This window comes from Indicator indicator, chromosome 9, assembly GCF_027791375.1.
Source record: "Indicator indicator isolate 239-I01 chromosome 9, UM_Iind_1.1, whole genome shotgun sequence".
In the NCBI taxonomy this organism is placed as follows: Eukaryota; Metazoa; Chordata; class Aves; order Piciformes; family Indicatoridae; genus Indicator; species Indicator indicator.
Genome location: NC_072018.1, coordinates 23,693,092 through 23,712,182, shown reverse-complemented (window position 1 = coordinate 23,712,182; position 19,091 = coordinate 23,693,092). Strand labels below are relative to the sequence as shown.

At 36.2% G+C, this 19,091-nt stretch overlaps 1 protein-coding gene across 6 annotated transcripts in view; it reads right to left on the bottom strand.

Annotated features, from left to right (window-relative positions):
- The window catches only part of PUM2 (pumilio RNA binding family member 2), a 61,004-nt gene that overhangs the window by 35,002 nt on the left and 6,911 nt on the right, over positions 1–19,091 (bottom strand). For all 6 annotated transcript variants that reach the window (XM_054383707.1, XM_054383709.1, XM_054383711.1 and 3 more), the window contains exons 2-4: positions 6,858–6,926; positions 610–715; positions 139–326 (exon numbers count right to left, since the gene is read on the bottom strand). In XM_054383707.1, the coding sequence (XP_054239682.1) occupies positions 139–326; positions 610–715; positions 6,858–6,908 (345 nt within the window). In that variant the 5' untranslated portion in view covers positions 6,909–6,926. The remainder of the gene's footprint in view (positions 1–138; positions 327–609; positions 716–6,857; positions 6,927–19,091) is intronic.

The following is a 19,091-nucleotide window of genomic DNA, read 5'->3' as shown; positions in this document are numbered from 1 at the left end:
CAGATAGCAGCTACACACTCCCTTCTAAAGCAAAGAATTAAAAAAGGATAATGGACAAATATAGTAGGAAACACAACCATGGAAGACAGAATGACCATAGCAGGTAACCAGGCAAGCTTAGCACACTGCATTACTTACAAAAGCTCCTTTCCTAAACCGGGAATCCAATTTATCAGCTGGAGAGGAACTTAACACATATTCTACCATGCTCACTCCAAGGCCACCACTTTCTGATCGTGGAGACAATACAGCATTTACTTCACTGTTTCCATGAAAACCCTGTCCAGGCTTTCTCTGTACCATAATAGGTTGGGACATAGAATGGTCTGTTAAAAACAAACAAATAAACAGAACTATTGTGGGTTTTTTAATACTACTTGTAACATTTTTTAATTTCATTATAGAGGCAATATTAAACAGAACCAACATCCAAAAAAAAAAAATCCTACTTTTAAAAAGCATTATCACCACAACCACCAGCACAATATACATTCCCACAATTAAAATTAAAGCAAAATGTAATTTAGTACACAATTTATATCAATTTAATTTGAAATAACGTTTAGTAAACATGACTGATCTGTCATTGTATATACATCAATCACTTACGAGGAGTTCCCCATGCAGTCTCTCTCCACTCATCACCAAGGAATATCCCTTTTTGTCCATCTTTTGCTGAATCATCAGGTTCCCAAAACTTTTTGGCAGGTAAAAGCTGTTCAAAATAGAAAAGGGCTTTATTTAAAATATGCTTATAACTGGGAAAAAAATTTAGCAATATTATTAAGATGATATGCAAGTAATAAATTTTAGAGACTAAAGCTAGCTTTACACAAGGAAGCACACATTGCCAAGGAATAATTATAAACATGTTATGTTTTGTTTCTGAAAATGATGCTGTAAAAAGAAAATGTGCCCCAACAAGACTGACATTCTGAATTTATAAGAGAGAGATACAGAAAATAGAAACAGCTGTGAAAGCAGCTAATCAAATGAATAGCTGTGTCAAAACTAGTCAGTCCTCTTGGAAACTTTAACACTGCCTTCTTCCCACGTTTGCTCAAAAGCTTAGCCTTTAACTATCAAAGACAGGATGGATGAGGCCTTGAGCAACCCAGTCTAGTAGGATGTGTCCTTACCCCCAACAGGGGTTTGGAACAAGATGGTCTTTAAGGTCCTTTCCAACTCAAACCATTCTATGATCATGATAATCGACAGCAGCAATAGAACACTGTAAAGTTCTCTTCACTTAGAACTGCATTGTGTTCCAAACTTTAGAAAGGGACTAACACTAACTAATTTTCAACCCACCACAGTGGCAAGTCAATGCTGGTTACAAATCCATGACATTGAGATCTGAGTTCCATACACTAATGATTTTGTATGATAATTTTTTTCATTGCTACTTCTAAAGCGGTACAATTTCTTTCACTGACTTCAAAGACAGAAGACTTAGCACAACATGACAGAAATACTGCACAAACAAAAATACCCCTTTGGCACTCTTATTTTACTACTTGTAATTAATTCCTAACTTTCCCCGTTGGTAGCAGTACAACTGCTATACCAAACTCTACATATCACATGCATCACACTCTTGAACATGTAATTAAAACCCTGTATTCCCAGACTATATAGTACATACTTTACAAGATCTGTGAACTGAAAACTACAAAGAAAACAAATTGCAAACAATCACAGGGAAGAGATCTGACAGTAGGGTCATAATCCCTCTCATTTTGCAACATGTAACATTCAAGTTAAAATTTTGGGAACTTAGGAGAAAAAGTCATCTGATAAAGCTTTGCTTGCAATAAACAAACATGTTTTGGAGTTTTGAGTCTCCTCTTAAGTGGCTTAAAAAACTCCTTCTAAACTTCACAGCTGCTTAGTACAAGCCTTGATGAAACTAACGAGGGAGTTTCTTAGGTATTTCTTAATAAAACACTGAGAGAACTTGTGAAAACTTCTTAAAGAGGATAAGATTGCCACTCACAGACCACTGAACTAGAGGTGACAAGCTCTTCTGAAATAACTTAAGAATTGATGATACTATAGGATTGTGCTGGTAGGAGTGTTAAGACTGTTGTGACCTGCTCTTACAGAGAAGCCCATTTTCCCTCATGCATGGGAGAATCATTACCAGACGTCAACCAAATATAGTTTGGGAGCACCAAGATACTACTTTTAGCCTGAATTTAGGGGATAAAGTTAGCCATCGGAGGATGGAGAAAAGAATTAACGGAGTCTTACAACTGTGATTCACCTAAAATAGTACAGATTTCAGATCAGCCTCTGTTTAGCTTTATATTGTAACAAGTTTGCAACGCTGACTATTTTTTCTTTTGTAGAATAGTGCAGAACAGAATGCAAGCGTTTCATGGTATCTGTGAAACCCTGGTTTCGCAAAGAGACTTACATTTTATTACAACTTTAAATGTGTCCAGCTTAAATGAAAGCTACGAGAAACAGAAAAGTGTAAGTGTCGCAACCTAACACAGCTGTATCAGAGTAAGACAAGTACTATCTTGGGTATCATAAAACGAGCATCATTTTAAAGTGTGCTTACCCTGAAATTTAGTAAATTCCACTACCACACAGGTGTTCCGACAATACAATGTTTAGAACGATATGCAAATTTAGAGCAGAGCACACTGTAATACTGGTTTTGATTTTAAAACTCATTCTCAGGATTTCTGTCACAAGAAAAAATCCAACTGTGCATCGGTAGATAAAACAGCAATAATTCTCACTGCAAAAGTGCAGGTTTTTTGGGGGTGATTTTATTATTTTTGTTGTTTGTGAGGTTTTCTGTTGTTGTTCAGAGGAGGTTTGTAGGTTTTCTTTGTTTGGTGTTTTCTTTGGTTGGTTGATTGTTGTTGTTTTTTAACTACATACTCTCAAATTCCAAAGATATATTCACTTACTCATGGTCTTCATGTACTCTGGTACACAGAAAATTGAGGTTGGACTACATGACCTTTAAATGTCCCTTCCAACCTAAAGCATTCTGATTCTAACAATACAGAGTATTTTTACCACAGAACATAATGCATCATCTATACTTCAGCAGGCTAAGTTCAAACTACATCCTATTGAAGATCAAACAGATTTAACAGAAAAAAAAATTTCACACAAAGAAGTCTCTCAAATATTTAAATAAAATTACTTAAGTTTACAATTTTGCACCTTCATGAGGGCAAATGATTTAGAATTATTATTTACTTATTTTTGACAGATGATGGATATGACATACACTAAGCTCTTTAAAAGAGATGTTTTAGCTATTGGATTATCATATAAATGAACAGCCCTAGCAGCTGTCGACTATTTCATTATGGAACTAAAGAAAAAAAAAAATGTATTTTTCAGACAAATAAAATAAGTGTGGTCCTTTTTAACAGACAAGGAAAATAACCCCACTTGATTAGTTCTACCGAAAAGGCCTTAAAAGTCATCATAAATTAATATAAGTAGCTAAAATCATCATACTTTACTCTTTGGTAACATTCATTTTGATCAGTATTTCTTGCATTTAATCCAATAAAAAAGAAACTTTAAAGATTCATACAATCCTAGTTCAAAATAACGGAGATAGTCATATTTCTTAATAACAACAGTATGCTAAAAAAAAAAAACCAACCAACAGTATGCTAAAAAGTGTCTTTTTCAGTGTTAGCACTGATCTCTGGTGTGTCTCTCCCAGATGAACAAAGCCCTTTTCTATGCATAGACAATAACTAATCATGCTAAAGCTGCCTCTTAACCAGCTCTGATAAGTAACTGCACCATCTAGATTTACTGCCCCTTGAATTAAGGATTCTTTTATTTTTTTAAGATCAGAGGTTATTCCCTAGAGAGCCTTCTACAATTTGTCTGAAGTGTTGACCACAAAAACGGTGGTCACATAGTCTCTACAATGAGATTTGTGCGTGCTTCGACCTTTTAAGTTTCTGTAAGAATAGACATTATCAAAGTAAGTTTTAGTTTTATATTGTTTGGCAATTAATTTTATGTATGCCTGTATCAGGTTACGCTAAAGGGTCCTGAAACCTGCTATACTGGCCCTGAAATAGCAAACAACATATGCCTACAGAAAAGAAATAGCACCATGCATCAGCATTTTTTCAGAATACTATCACGACCTTAAGAGTTGTGATAAGAGCTTTTGGAAGCCGGACCAGAAGTATCATCTGTGTTTAATCAATCTAACAGATAAAATTTTAGGAGACAGCCAAAATTTTACACAAGGATACCTGCAATACAGCAGATCTCTGGACAATAAAACTTTGGTCTTTTTCTTTTACAACAAATTAACAAAGAACTGCAAGGGAGAAAGAGAGCAACAAGTCTGGCTTATGTTATGCTTTCCTGTTCCCAATACTGATTGATAGCACACTCCATCTGAAGGCAGCTCGGACAGATGACTTAACAGAAGGATGTCCAGCATATATTATTCCAAAACGTGCTATGGTACAATGAAAACAGATTTCATTCTATATTCCTTTACATTAGCACATGGAAGAAAGATTTGCCTGAGGATTTAGGCAGTCTTGATTTTAATAATGATGTGAAAAGTGAGAATTGAACAGCCTCCTAATGCCAAATACTGGTTGACAAATGGGGCAGGGGGGAAGACCAAGATAACTGGAAGACACCAGGTTTCTGGCAACATAACTTTAAAAGCATGGAGTCACAATACAGTATCAATTTCTGGTGCTATACTGCTGAACCAGGACTATGGCTTTGCATATAGTGTTGTGTTTGGGGTTTGCTGTTTTATTTGGTTTGTTTTTGTTGGGTTGATTGGTTTGTTTTGGTTGTTTGGGGTTTTTTGAGTGTGTGGGTTTGTTTTGTTTTGGGGTGGGTTTTTCAAAGATTTTCACAGACCCACAGAATACCATGAAAACAAACAAAAAACATAGTAACACATAAACATCTCACTCAATCTGAGATAACCTAAACCAAAGATCTGTATGAGCAGACCTCTCTCTCAATTTCATTTCCAGGCACTTATGTCATCCTTCATATTCACTGATTTCAGTCTTTAAGAGTACTTAGTGGGTGGCAAAATAATATGAAACTCATCTACTCTATCAGACTGTTGGTACTATCGCAGATACCATACTAACACCTTTCAAAAAGAGTTTTAAGACCTGGGTGAGGGTGGGGATAGTGGGGATAAGCAAGTATAACCAATGTGGCTGCTCAGCTTTCTAGAGAACAGTTTCATCTATTAACACCCTTCAAGAAAGTCAACATGGAGCCCTGGCCAAAGCAGGGCTGACAAGCCAACAGATTGGTTAAATGCTTCATTAAAGAAGAAAAGCAAGTAATAACAGCCATGTCTCATCCCAGAAACATTCAGCAACTGGAAGATGGCATTTGTTTTTCAGCAATAAGTTATGGTTTCTGTAAAGATCACAGTCCTATCATTGCTTTAAGAAAAAATAAACAAAATATTGTCACTGGTTCAATTAGTAACTGAACTAGGTAAATAGTCAGCAAGACAAAAAGATCAGTATTTGAAATCTTTGTTCAACATGAATTTATTTCATTACTATGTCCTGTCAGGGCAAGTAACTCTAAATGCATACTGATTATCATAGAATAGTTTGAGTTGGAAGGGACATAAAGATCATCTAGTTCCAATCCCCCTGATGTGGTCAGGAACAACTCCTGCTAGACCTGGTTGCCCAAGGTCCCATCCAGCCTGGCTTTGAACACTTCTAGGGCTGGAGCCTCCACAGCTTCTTTGGGTAACCTGCTCCAGTGGCTCACCACACTCATGGTTTCTTCCTAATGTCTACTCTAAATTTAGATTCTTCCAGTTTGAAGCCATTACCCCTCATCGTATCACTACATGTCTTTTTAAAAAGTCCTTCTCCATCTAGGCTGTAGGCACCCTTCAAATACTGGAAGGCTGCTCTGAGGTCTCCCTGGAGCCTTCTCTTCTCCAGGCTGAAGAACCCCACGTCTCTAAGCCTCTCTTCACAGGAGAGGTGCTCCATCTGTGCTGATCTTCATGGAGCTCCTCTGGACCCAGTCTAACACTTGCATGTCCTTCTTGTGTTGAGGGCTCCAGAGCTGGACACGGCACTTCAGGCCGAGTATTCACCACAGCAGAGGGGAAGAATCCCCTCCTCAACCTACTGGCTACACTGCTTTTGATGCAACCCAGGATACAGTTGGCATTCTGGGCGGGAAGTGCAAATTGCTAGGTCATCTTGAGTGCCTCATAAGCCAGCACTCTCTAAACTGTCTAAGCAGGTCACAAAACTGCCTTGAAGGAGTTAAGTCATCCTCCATGATCTCACTTCCCCAACTACATAGTACAGTGACTTCAAAAAAAACCAAAGCAAACCAATCCAAGAAGTCCTTTCCCCCCACTCTACCTGAATCATACAGCAGCACTCTTCACCCTGTTTAAAATCCTCCAAGGAATAATTACCAGCAAAATAGCATACATTTCTGCTAGGGTATGCCAGTTTCATTTTTTCTGGAGCTAAATTATTTTCAGATCTCCTTTGCTTCTCAAAAGTAGTAAGCAATTGTTTAACTATCTCAGATACAATGACAATGAAAACGTGTCTCATTTTATACAGCTACACAAACTTTCAAATAAATTACCCCATCACTTCCCTAAGATTAGCGGTCATCTAATGACTGACATAGTAACATAGTAGATCCAGTCAACAACCATCCCAGTGTTCTTGCAAAGTACTTAGCTTATCTTCACCTACCAGAAAATCTTCAGCTGCCAGAAAAAATCAATTTGGTCTTAAGAGAAGCTCTTTGTTTCATGTCATATAATTTAAGACTTTTTAAGATGTATCAACACATCTCTGTATAATTACCTCTCCCATTCCCCGAGATTCTAGGGCAAGAGCTTGAAACTCATGATTCATCTCATCCACAGATCGAACCTGTAGGGGGAAAAAAAAAAAAAAAGAGTGATTCATTGGTCAAATGTACTTTCAAAAGCTGAGTTTGTTATAAACCAATTTAATGACCCATACCAATATAATAACATGCAAGAGAAGAGACTTAAAATTTTCATCTTTGTATGTCTGGATGGATACCACTTACAATGGAAACAATGACCAATATTACATTTGCAACAAATGTAAAGAAAAGTCAAATTAAAGATCTCAACATAGGATGTACTTTGAAAAGGATATGAGCTGTTGCCCACAATTTTGCTGAGTACACTTAGCAGCAAACAAAGAAAAGCTCAGAAGACATCTCACAAAAGCTACAAGCAATGCATTGCTTTTAAAAACTAGTAACTGACTGAATTATCATAATTTCCCATGCTTTCTCCCAGGAAACAGCACTCTTCCTTCTCTGTGTGTTGTCTTTTTTTTTCGTTTGATGCAAATACAAAAGGTACATCACTAAAGAAAGAGTTGCTGCTGCCACAAACCACCTCTTTTTTTACAGCATGCAGATGCAATGCACTGGGTGCATTTTTTCCTGCTCTTCAGAGTGAAGTGCAGCAGGATAAAATGGTTAAGTCATTAAAGTTCAAAGTTAAAGTTTCCCTCCCAATACCAGTCTTGCTGGAGAAGTTAACTTCACCTAGTAAGTCATTCTATTTATGTTACAAATAAAACAAAGCCAAGTAACAGAAAGCAGCTGATAACACATTAAGATCACTTTTGAATAAATACGTACTCAAAGCTTGGCAAAGAAACAATCTTGGGCTTTTAATATTCTGGCACAAACGTTTCCAATTCTTTCTTAGCATTGTAAAAGTATTAATAACCTGTCAAGAGATGCTTTATTCTCAAAATTCTACTCTCAAAATATTGTTATTGCCACTTTTAAGCCATTAACTTCTAAGGTTGAGTGACTCTGTACTTTCGAGGAAGGTATTTCACAGCTCAAAGAAATACTCCCTCAAAAAGAACAATATTTTAATTTAGATGACTTCTGAAAGCAATTCCCAACAATTTCAGTGAGCTACTGAAAAGCAAATTTAGTTTCACAGTGAATGATGGGGGCGGGAGGTGGTTGTGTGTGCAAATTAGAACCTGGACCTTTTTTCTACTGATGCTGACATTTAAGTCAATTAGGTTGATATTATTCTTTTAAAAGCTGAAAGTAGATTTCATGTATTCTTAAAAGAAGCTAAAGTAATTTTCAAATTAATGAAAAATATTTATAATTTATATGAGACTTATTTTTATCATCTCCAAGGGATAATAAAATCTTTGTGCATGCACATATTAAAATTTAACTGCAGAAGAGGAATTTTTTAGGAAAAAAAATCATAAATTTAAATATTGAAGACTGCTGAATGTGGATATTGCAGTCCCTGGAAACAGAATTTCTTCCAGAGATGGCTGAGAGAGTTCATTATCTTACCCTAACCCACTGCCCATGCTGAAATCATGCAGCTTTATTTCAATTATAATCAAACAATAAGTTAGATGGTTCTGTCTCAGCAGCATCTCCAAAACAAAACTTGTAGATAAAGCTCACCAAATGATATTTATCATAAATACTACCCAAATCAGTGGCAAGTAAGAATTCACCATGCTTGAAAAATGTGTATGTCTTTTGTGGGTTTTGTTGTTGCTTATTGGGAGTGGGGGCTGTTGGTTGGAAGGGAGGGGGGGCAGGGGTGGGTATTGCTTGTTTGGAGGAGTTTTTTGTTTGTTTTGGATTGGTTTTGTTTTGTTTTGTATTGGTGGTGGTTTTGTGGTTTGGCTTCTTTTGGTGCCAATTCCAAATGCTTTTTTTCCCCCACAGTCCAGTAAAGTTCAAAACCATAGCCATGCAAACTTCCAAGACCCAAGAAAAAACAAGCCAAGAATCAGAGTAACAGCACAGCTAACTCCTGTTTTTCCTGAGCAGTTCAGAGCCAACTCTAAGAAACTTATGTTTTCAGAAACTGTAGATAAGCTTTAGTACTCTGAACATTTGACTTTACTCACTGGCCCCTTCCTTAAACACATAAAATTTCAGTTTGCGTTATCTATTGCTAGCAGCAACAAGAAAAACAATACCATCCTCCTACTGTGGCAAATAAAGTCTCCATTTCTGTTCCCATCTGAAACAGCAGCCCACAAAATCCTGTCCCATATCATGAATTACATTTTTCACAGATCAGTTTACAGACTGGAGAAAATACAAGCAGCACTGAAGTCTTCAGAAGATCTGCTTTCTGCACTGCTAGTCCTATCACTACAACAACAGACGGAAACATCATGCTCGATGTCCTACATAGAAAGTGGCCTCCAAAAGGAAAAACTTTGGTTAGGATCATCTGCATCTCCAGGAAGTCTTATGTTCTCCAATTCAATGCCTATATTCACCTAATTCATAAGCTGCTCCAGAAATAAACAATACACCCCTTTCTTATACCAAATTATTCATTACATTTAAAAAATACATGTCTATTTTTAGTCATTCTCTGTCATCTGGGATAGCTCATAAATCAAAAAGAAGGCTACGAAATATACTGCTCAACACTTACAATTTTTTTCCTGGTTGATAACATTTTTTGTTGTTCTGTTTGGTTGGGTTTTTGTTTTGTTTTCTCCCGTACAATCACTCCGAAAACTCCTCTTTCTCCACCTACCTGCTTTGGGGATTAGTTGCTTGACCTAAACTTAAGTTTTCAGGCATTGAACACCAATAAGCCTTTCCAACTAAGAGAAGGTGGCAATAGTTTTCTCACACACAGATAGAACATCTTAACTGTATCCATGAACTTTTTCTCCTAGAAATACTGATAGATAATTTGGATCTTTTTTGTCTTACACAGAAACTGGATGCAATGTAGTAGCATGTGTTAGTCCACTTTTCATCAAAGCATTAGGAAAGACATTTCAACACATGGGAATAACAAAATTATGTATTTTTTTACTAGACTACTTCTTCCTAATGTTTATACTCTTTTCCTCTCTCCCCCTGAAATTTACAAAATAATTTATTTTAAATCTGAAGGCCTATGCAAAAGCCTTTGTTTGTCAATACTCCTAGTAAGAGTAATCTCACTTCTACTGTACTTTCACTACTACTGCACAATATGTCCACAAGACAATTGTCAATCATGAATGCTGCAATGTTTAACCCATAAACTGAGTTAATGTCAGAACTAAGCACATCTAATCAAGCTCAAGCTTTACCCAAAGAGTGGACAAAACTGTTAGTGCAGGTGTTTCTGTACTTACTGTCAGGTGTCCTCAACCTCAGGATTTTAATCCCTAAAATCCAATACTGGCAGAACTATCAGCCTCACATAAATTACTAATAATGTTTCTGTATTGTGTTTGCTCCACTTCAAGAGCTCAAGTGACATATTCCAACGTAAGTAGGGCATATAGTTTAAACTTTGCAGGCTTCTCAAAGTTTTCTCAAAGTCTTTTAATCATGTAAGAAATTATCCACTCAATGTTTCTAAGAAATACACAGCAAATCAGGGTGACATGTTGCAGAAGTAAAATAGAAGTCTAGAAGAGACAGCTGACAATATATAATTATATAGAACAAGAAAAATCCCATTAAAAACTTGCCCCATTGGAGCTTTTTTAAACAGGAAATTATTAAAAGAAACCCAACATTAAAACAGTCGATTAAAAGATTATTTAAATGAGCAACCCTTTTTATAAAAGGGTTGACCGCTCATTTACTCTTTGTAAATCAAGCTGAAGAACAGTCACAAAAGAAAATCCATAGGTTTAATCTTCAACACGAAATAGTTTAGGTGTAAATCCCACCTAGTTTGGTGAGTCTCTTAATCTTCCCTCTCCTCTACTCATATATGTATATTATTTTGCATCTCTCACTCCAATGTTCCTGCACAAATATAACACAAACAAAAAAGGAGACGCTAACATATTCAGAAGCTTGAAAACAAGGCTATGAAATAAAATCTGAATTGCAGTTCTTGTCTGAACATGCTTACTTTTTAATTGCTGTCAATTACTTTATATATATACACATAACTAATCTCTTCTATTTTTAAATATCTGCGCTTTTCTAGTTAAGCTTGTCAGTCAGCATCACCTCCCTATAACAGTGCTACCAGTGACGTAACAGAAGTTTAAAGGAATTCATGAGACAAATTTCTAACCATTATTGTTCCACTCTATACTGAAAGGCTTTGCCAGTAGTAAAACCATACAGCTACTTCTAAAAGGAAGTGTGACACTAATTTGCTGCACAGCTGTTTTGAGACACCAGCCTTCATTACTTCATCATTATCTCTCATTAAAAACAAAAACCAAAACACCTTTACTTACTAGATTTAAAAACTTTGAAAACTTGAGTGCTCTCTAGGCAATATGCTATTTTTAAAAAAGGCTTAACACTCTGCCTTTTTCTGAAGATCAAAGTCTGTAAAACCCCAAAATTTATCTACTCACAAACAGGAACTAGGGACAGTTTGTCTCAATACATACTGCAATGATTAATGCAACATTTAACTTTCATTCTAATAGTCAACAACCGTTTGTTAAATGTGTTAACAAAAACTTGAACAATATGAATGTACAGGCCTAGAATCAAGTAAAAATCACCATAAATTAACTTTCTACATTGCAATCAAGACCGTGTTTTTACTGATGTGTTTTCTCTAGATACTTAAATTTTCACTTTTCTTTTTCCCCCTCCCACTTGAAAAGAACCGAGCTTTTAATTTTTGTTTCAAAAAGTATGCATTTTATACTACTTGAAAAGAATGTAACTTTAAGCAATCCCATGGAACATAACTGATTTGTAAGCAATGTAAGTTATACTAAGAAAAGGATTCTGCACATATGTATACGTACATCCACACCTCCCCCTCATTAAAAGAAAATTACAAAAGTCACTCAGACAGAATTTCCAGGAAACTACTTGGTGCTATTACAGCACTGGTATCACAAAAGTTTCTCCCACCCCCAGAAATTCTGGATATACAGTGAGCCCCTTCTTCAGACCATTTACTTTCTTTTTCTTTACTCCTGAATGTAGCAGATGTGTTTACCCCACCATTCATGTTCCAAGCACATACTTTTCAAGAATGCCCAAAAACTGAAGTTGCACCAGTCATTCTCCTGCCTAGAAGTTTCTAGCATCACGACTTCTCCCTTAATAGTCCAGTACACTTTTAACAAGCTCTCTTGTTTAGTTGTGGTTTCTTTTTTTTTTAATTCTCCTCCAGCAGGCAAGAGGAAACCAGGGAATTCCAACAGTGTGGTCTTATCAAACTGGTTGCTAAAATCAGAGATGAAGAAATGGAACTACCTAGTCTTAAGGCAATGAACTCAATCACAAGAAGTACAAAAAAGAAATTAAGAAGTTTTAGATGTCTCACTCCACTATAAGTAACTCGTTGTTCAAAGAAAGCTGCTGATAAAGCATACAACTTCTCTGTATCCCCACCATAAAATGCCATTAAAAACGTTTCAAATATATGCCAGTCTGTCTCAAAATCTACCTTGATTCTTTGAACCTTTAAACAATGCATGACCTTAAGGACAGCCAGAAAACAGTAAAGAGTGATTCTTTTAATGTATTTTAGAAGAATTACTATGGGGAAGTATGCATGTTTTCTACTTTATCTGTCTACAGCAGAAGAATGGACACTTACAGACACTGCTATCATTTTTTTTCAGATGTTTCCCAAAAATGTCCTCCTTGAATAATATTTGTATTTAAACTAACCATAGATTTCTACAATTGCCTAAAAGATGGAAAAAAAACCCAGTAAATTGTAAAAAAAGCTAGAGAGACAACTTCTAATTCAGTAAAGCTCATTTAGAATTCAGTAGGAGCAGCAGCTTAGCCTTGGACATTAATATATCATTAAATGTTGGCCAGCACAAGTCTTCAAAGGAACTAAAAAAAGTTTAAAACAACACTGAAGACTTTATACTGATGATAATTAAGCTACTGGAAATAAAGTAGGCTGTTCACAATTCAAATTGAATTAAAACTTTGTAACAAAAATTAGTTCAAAGACTAGCATTAATACAATGATGCATTTAAAGCCAAATTTTTCAACCTTTTCACTTAAAAAGCCAAAAACTTAAGAGCACTTATATCTAAAAGTAGTTATCAGCACATAAACAGCACAATATATGATAGGCAGAAAGAGTAACTGTGGACACCACACTTCCACTCTCTCTCACCCCACCCCATGTTTGAATTACCATCTAACAAAATATAAAAATGCCACCTTACAAGCAAAATTTCTGATTAGATGTATGAATTCCAGAACATCCAAAACAAAGGATTCCCTCAAATTTTATTTATCTATGTGTTGTCCCTGCTGCTTCTTTTCATGTATTTAATCCCCGCTTAAATTCTCCCTGTGAATTCTGATCTCCATTCTTTTGCTCCCTGTGAATTCTAATCTCCATTCTTTTCACTGAACAGAAAAAGCTTTCACATAACTCTTCACAGAGACATGCAAGGGATCTCATCACCCTGACTTTAATGTAAACTGTACCAAACCAAGGTAGCTCAGAAAACTACATGTAGCTCCTCCATGCAATAAACAGTGGACACACATTTTCATAAGCCTAAATTTTAATCACCTGAAAAGAGAAAGCAAATTACATTCTACACCTGCAGATTAGAATTTAGATTAAACAAAATAAATAACACTGACCAATTTTACAGTATTGCTATTTTCGTGACACCTTGAATAATAGAAGAAAATGACTATTCGCAGTCATTTTTCCCCAAGTTTACTGGCTCCCATCACCTTACCCTGTGTTTATACAAAACTCTCCTAGAACACTTAAAACAAGTTTTTGCTTTGGGACAAAACTCCAGAACCATATAATAATCATGGAGCCTACGGGAATAAAACGTGAAGAAACTTCAACTGTCTCCATGAGCAGCCAGCTCAGGACTCTGGTTCCCATTATGACAGGCTCTAAGGTGCATGAATATGAACTAGCTGCTTCCAGCCCAGGTTACTTTCAGAAGCAGTGCTACCATTCACATCCATGCTCCTGGAAATAATTCCTCACAGATCTGAACTGATGCAGCACAGAGCTACTGTTGCACAAGTATATGGAATAATTTATCTATATGTAAATTAAAGATAATGCATAGCTGACCACATGCTATTTCTTTTGCTGTAGTATCAAACCAGAGTCTCTTTATGCTAATTACTGAATAAGCACTGAAGTATGAAGGACTCTACTTCAAAGAGCTTTCAGTTTAAGTGTTAGACAAATTACAAAGACTAATGCAATCAGAAACTGAACTGGAAAAGTAAGGACAAAGTAGTCATTCACATCAACACACTCACCAATGCACAAGTATGAGGTATCAGGAGACACTAAGGCATGTGAAAACGTAAAGATTATCACAAGGAATATGCCAAAAACACGAAAAAGATGAAGAAAGCACAAACACACTTGGGAACACATTTAATAAACACACAACTAATGCTACAATCCACAAAGGGGTAGCAGCTCACAGATTGATAGCACAATAAACAATATGCAGTGGATGGGAGTTAGTCAATTATCTCACCAGCCTGAACTATCAGCTGCAGTTCCAAATGCTGGTGAAAAGGTCATAAAGTATGCAGATGCATAAAACCAGCAAATGTGACTGGAAGGGGTGATTAGAGTCTCTGAAGAACTGAAGTTACATAGAATAAAATTGTTTGTGCAACTCAGGTGATTACAATTACTCTCCTTGTCCTAACAACACTTACTTTAAAACATCTACTCCACACCCCTCGTGCTTGGAATTACTAAATATACAAATCAAGTCCCTGCAAAGCTTAATGCTGTAGTTTTCTTCTCTCCATCCGGGAAAGTGATTTAAGTATATCACAGAAAATTTCTCAGTGCTTTTCTTTCAGTTGAATTACACGAAAACACCTTGCAATATGTCACAGAATAGTCTTTTTTAGCTACTTCATATCAGAGAAAGGAGAAAGAGAAGTTACTTCTGGTAACAAGGTGATCCCTATAGCATGCAGGTTATAAGATAGATTTTTTTAAACACACAGAAAAGCACAACCTTAAAATTCACCAGAAAAATCTTCTGATCCTTCTTCCAAATCACACAACACTAGTAAAACAGAAAAATCTCACCAGCAACTTATTAAACAAGGTGGTTTTAAACAAGACATACAACATTTTCCAAAACAGGAATCAAATGCCCTCCCCTAAACACAATGGAAAAATCTTTGCAGTCTAACAGTTCTTTTCCTACTTTGTGAGGCTTGAAAAGTGTGTTTTTGAAAAGCTGCTTAAACCATACACTTGACATTCATAATCTGGGGGTTTAGTTAAGCAAAGCTAAACACTGATGTAATTGAAGAAAATAGCAAAATAGAAAAATTTAAAACCACTTCAAGGAAACACAGAAAGACAACACAAAGTAATTATTGAACCTGTTGATTGCAGAGACAAATTATCTTCAGAACAGCTTCAGATAGACTTTAACTTTACAGGGAGGAGGAGCAATCCATCAGCTAAGATAAAACTTGAGCTTTTACTATGACAGACTAGGAAGTATTTATATGCTGCATAGTCACTTAGCACTTGAAAAAAGTATCTGAACATGAAAGTTAAAGAGGTTAAAAATAAAAATTGTGAACCTAAGTAAAAGTTGAAAACAAAGTTAGGAAATAAAAAATTAAGGACTGCAAGCTTACTTAGATCTCTAGGGGCCATTTAAAGTAGAATCTATAAAAGAAAGAATTAATGATTCAGGAAATGCATCTCCCACTATATGGTCAGGAAACAAATTACACTGTTCTCAGTTTGAATGCTGAGATTATGTTCATTGCTCCAAGTGATGGCTACATGACTGTGAGGTCTCATATGGGAAACTTCCCAATTTCCATGCACAAACATTAGCATATCTTATCCGAACAAACCAATGAAATCTCGGTCTTTAAAATCAAGGCAAAATTTCTGCTAGGAATTTTCCATTTTATTTTGGAGGCAACAATGTTAAACATTTGCACATTTTAATAGCTTAAGAACATCCACATATTTTCTTGTGGCTGTATTACAGTTCTAATAGATCCCCATGGAAGTCATGCTTAGCTTCTCCTCCATACCATATCACAGAAGTGCTAAAGTTCTTGAACTTAGACCCTTTTGTTTGTTCTGACCACACACACATCCCCCACCCGCAAAAAAAATTTCTGTGTTACAGCTGTTCTACAAAACTTCTCCAAAAGTTTGCACATTCTAACACAAATGAGTTATAGTCACTGCAGCTCAACCAAAGCTTTGCACAAAGTCATAATCTATATTCTTTTGTTTATAGCACAACTATCCTTGGGATGCTTTGACAAGACTGCTACAATCTGGCATCATTTTGCTTGTAAATTCTTGCTTCTTCAGAGTCTGACAAATGCTCTGGTAGACCTAGCTGCAGGACTCCAATGTTTTTTACCATCAGTTCCTACCTTTCCCCTTCTACTGGAGGCAGAAAAAGCAGAAGCAGCAAAGATGTTTAAATTAATAACATGATGTATATAGCTTAAACTGATGAAGTGCTCAAGTACCTTTGTCATGAGGAAGGGAAGTAGATAGGGCAAGGACGACACATATCTTGGGCTCTTCAGCACATGGAAAGAACATTTGCAAATATTCTGACATTCAAGAAAATATATCCTGAGCTTCCCAAAAACCTCATCTCTGTAATGCCTCATATTATGGAGTTACTTCTGATCACTAAGCCTTTGTATCCTAGACAATTCTTAATTACAGAAGCTATGAGAATTAATGATGAACAGATCACTAGCCTATCTGCAGCCCCACAGGGATGTTAACAAAAGGATGATGCCACAACGGACAGTGGTCTTCCTCAGATACTGTGCTACCAAAGAGCCTGAAAAAAGTCAGAACCCCAAGTGAGGTAGTTCTTACGCTCATTATCCTTTATAACTCTTTCCAATAAAGGATGAGTGAAACTCAGGGACAGTTAATTCCAGATTAAGTAGTTTACACTTAATCCTGTAAAGTCAATGACTAGATGTTTGCTGCTATTTTAATATGAAAGGTGACAATGGCAGTCTCTGGACTCAACAATTCTGGCTTTCCTGTCTTATACCGAGGAGCTGTGCACACATTCTTTCAGCTGAGTGTCCAAAGATTTTTTTGAGTATTATCTCCCATGCAAATGAGTATCTCTGTAGCCTCTGCCTTCCCTTATGCTGCCAATTATTCTGTAGTGTCTTTGTCTGCCAGTTCAACTTTCCAAAGTTGTTGCCATATAATTAACTGCTGTCCATCACTTGAAATTTGTTGCTACAGCTGAAGCAACCACAGAACACAGAATGGACTTAGCAATATCACACATTTCTGGGCCTTGCACTCTGAAACAGTCAGTTACACTAGTCCTGAGTCAGAGTGGCTAGTTCATTTAGACACCACTGTCAAATGTACGCTTACCAAAAAAGCTTTTCCATCTCAATTATGTGTTGAACCCCATTCAACTATGCTGTTTGAACTTCCTGCTCTTCCCTCAAATGTGTGTGGTATCTGAAGTTTTTCCACTAAAGTCTCAGTAATTTCCAAATCAGTGCCACCATGAAACTCCAGAATAACCCCCTTGATTTTCCATGTGTTCTCAATGGCCTCTAATGCTACTGTGTATGAATGTAGAATAGAATATTCCAGTTTGAAGGGTCCTTCTAGTCCAGCTGCTTGAGTACTTGGTGACTGAACAAAAGTTAAGCCAAGCTATTAACAGCTGAAACTGCCTTCCAAGTATTGACACTTCACTGATAATTCCCATAGTCCATTTCTCAATAACCCCTTATGAGGCACACAGGCAATTCTTCAGTCTTTTAAGCAGAGTAAAAATTAAATATCCTACTAGACAATTATCTTTACTAAAGACCTTGTCTTGGCATATGCCTAATAAGAGGTTCGTACATTTGAAGACATTTCAGATGGCTTTCAGAGGAGCCAATAATATTTCCTCAGTCTTCTCACGGATTTGTTTCTTGGAATTAATCAACTATATTTATTAGCTTATTCTTTTACTTAGACTAATTTCTAGATTCTTCAAAATCCAAGAGTGATTCCAGCCAAGTTGATATGTTCATCTTGTAATAAAATAGTTCACAGCAACTCCTCTTTCAACTCGCTTCCACAGAACATTGGAGAGTCAGCCAGAAGTATCAGGTATCTTCTGGTAAGGAAGTGAATACAAATTTTTTTCCATGTTTCGCATTTCTACTTGAATCCACCTGTTAAGGTCTCAGGCTTAAGTGAGTTTCTTGCCAGAAGATTAGCAGGGCTTCCCTGATGTAATTTAAGCAATCCTTATTTTCAATATACGAAAATTACCTGCTTTTGCTACTATATTTGCATGAAAAAATTCACACTTCATTGTCTTCAAAAAAAGGTTCAGTCTTGCCATGCTTATCTAAAATGCCTTTTTATTGTTTTGGCATTGTCTTAACATTCTTGGACTGTATAATGAGATGTTAAAATTTATGTAAAAATCCACAGTTTGAAACATACATATGTACACTGAATCAAAGCTTTCAGCACCTTCATGTCTTCTTGTATCTATCTATACAACCATCTGGGCAATTGGCTCTATGTCATACTGCTTGAGTAGGGGTGTTGGACTAGATAACCTCCAGAGGATCCTTCCAACTTCAACCATTCTGTGATACTTATCCACTGTATTTGCTTCTACTATTTTTCTTTTCAACTTCTCTCTAAATGCATAAAAATTTTCTTTCATGTATTAATCCACAGAGAACAGAGTCACAACTCTTTCCACGCTTTGCACAAATTTAATTTTTAGAAAACCCATTTCTTCAGTACATCTAACTCAAGACCAGAACAGCTATTTCTGTCTTAATTAAAAAAAAAAAAGAAAAGATAAAGACAGAGTACTCAAATCACATAAATGACGTGGAAAAGTCTCCTGATCTATACTTGATTTCCATTAGTTGACACTGCTACGGAAAAATGGGAAGAGTGAAAAATGGCAGAACATTAAAGGCAGTACTGATTACAATAAGTCGGAAAACACTATTTTCACATGGGTAGCAATGCACAGCAAAGAGCACCTTCCCCTTTAATAAATCTTCATAATGTGTAATAACATCAAAGCACTTTACAAAAATCAGGAGTACTTTGCCT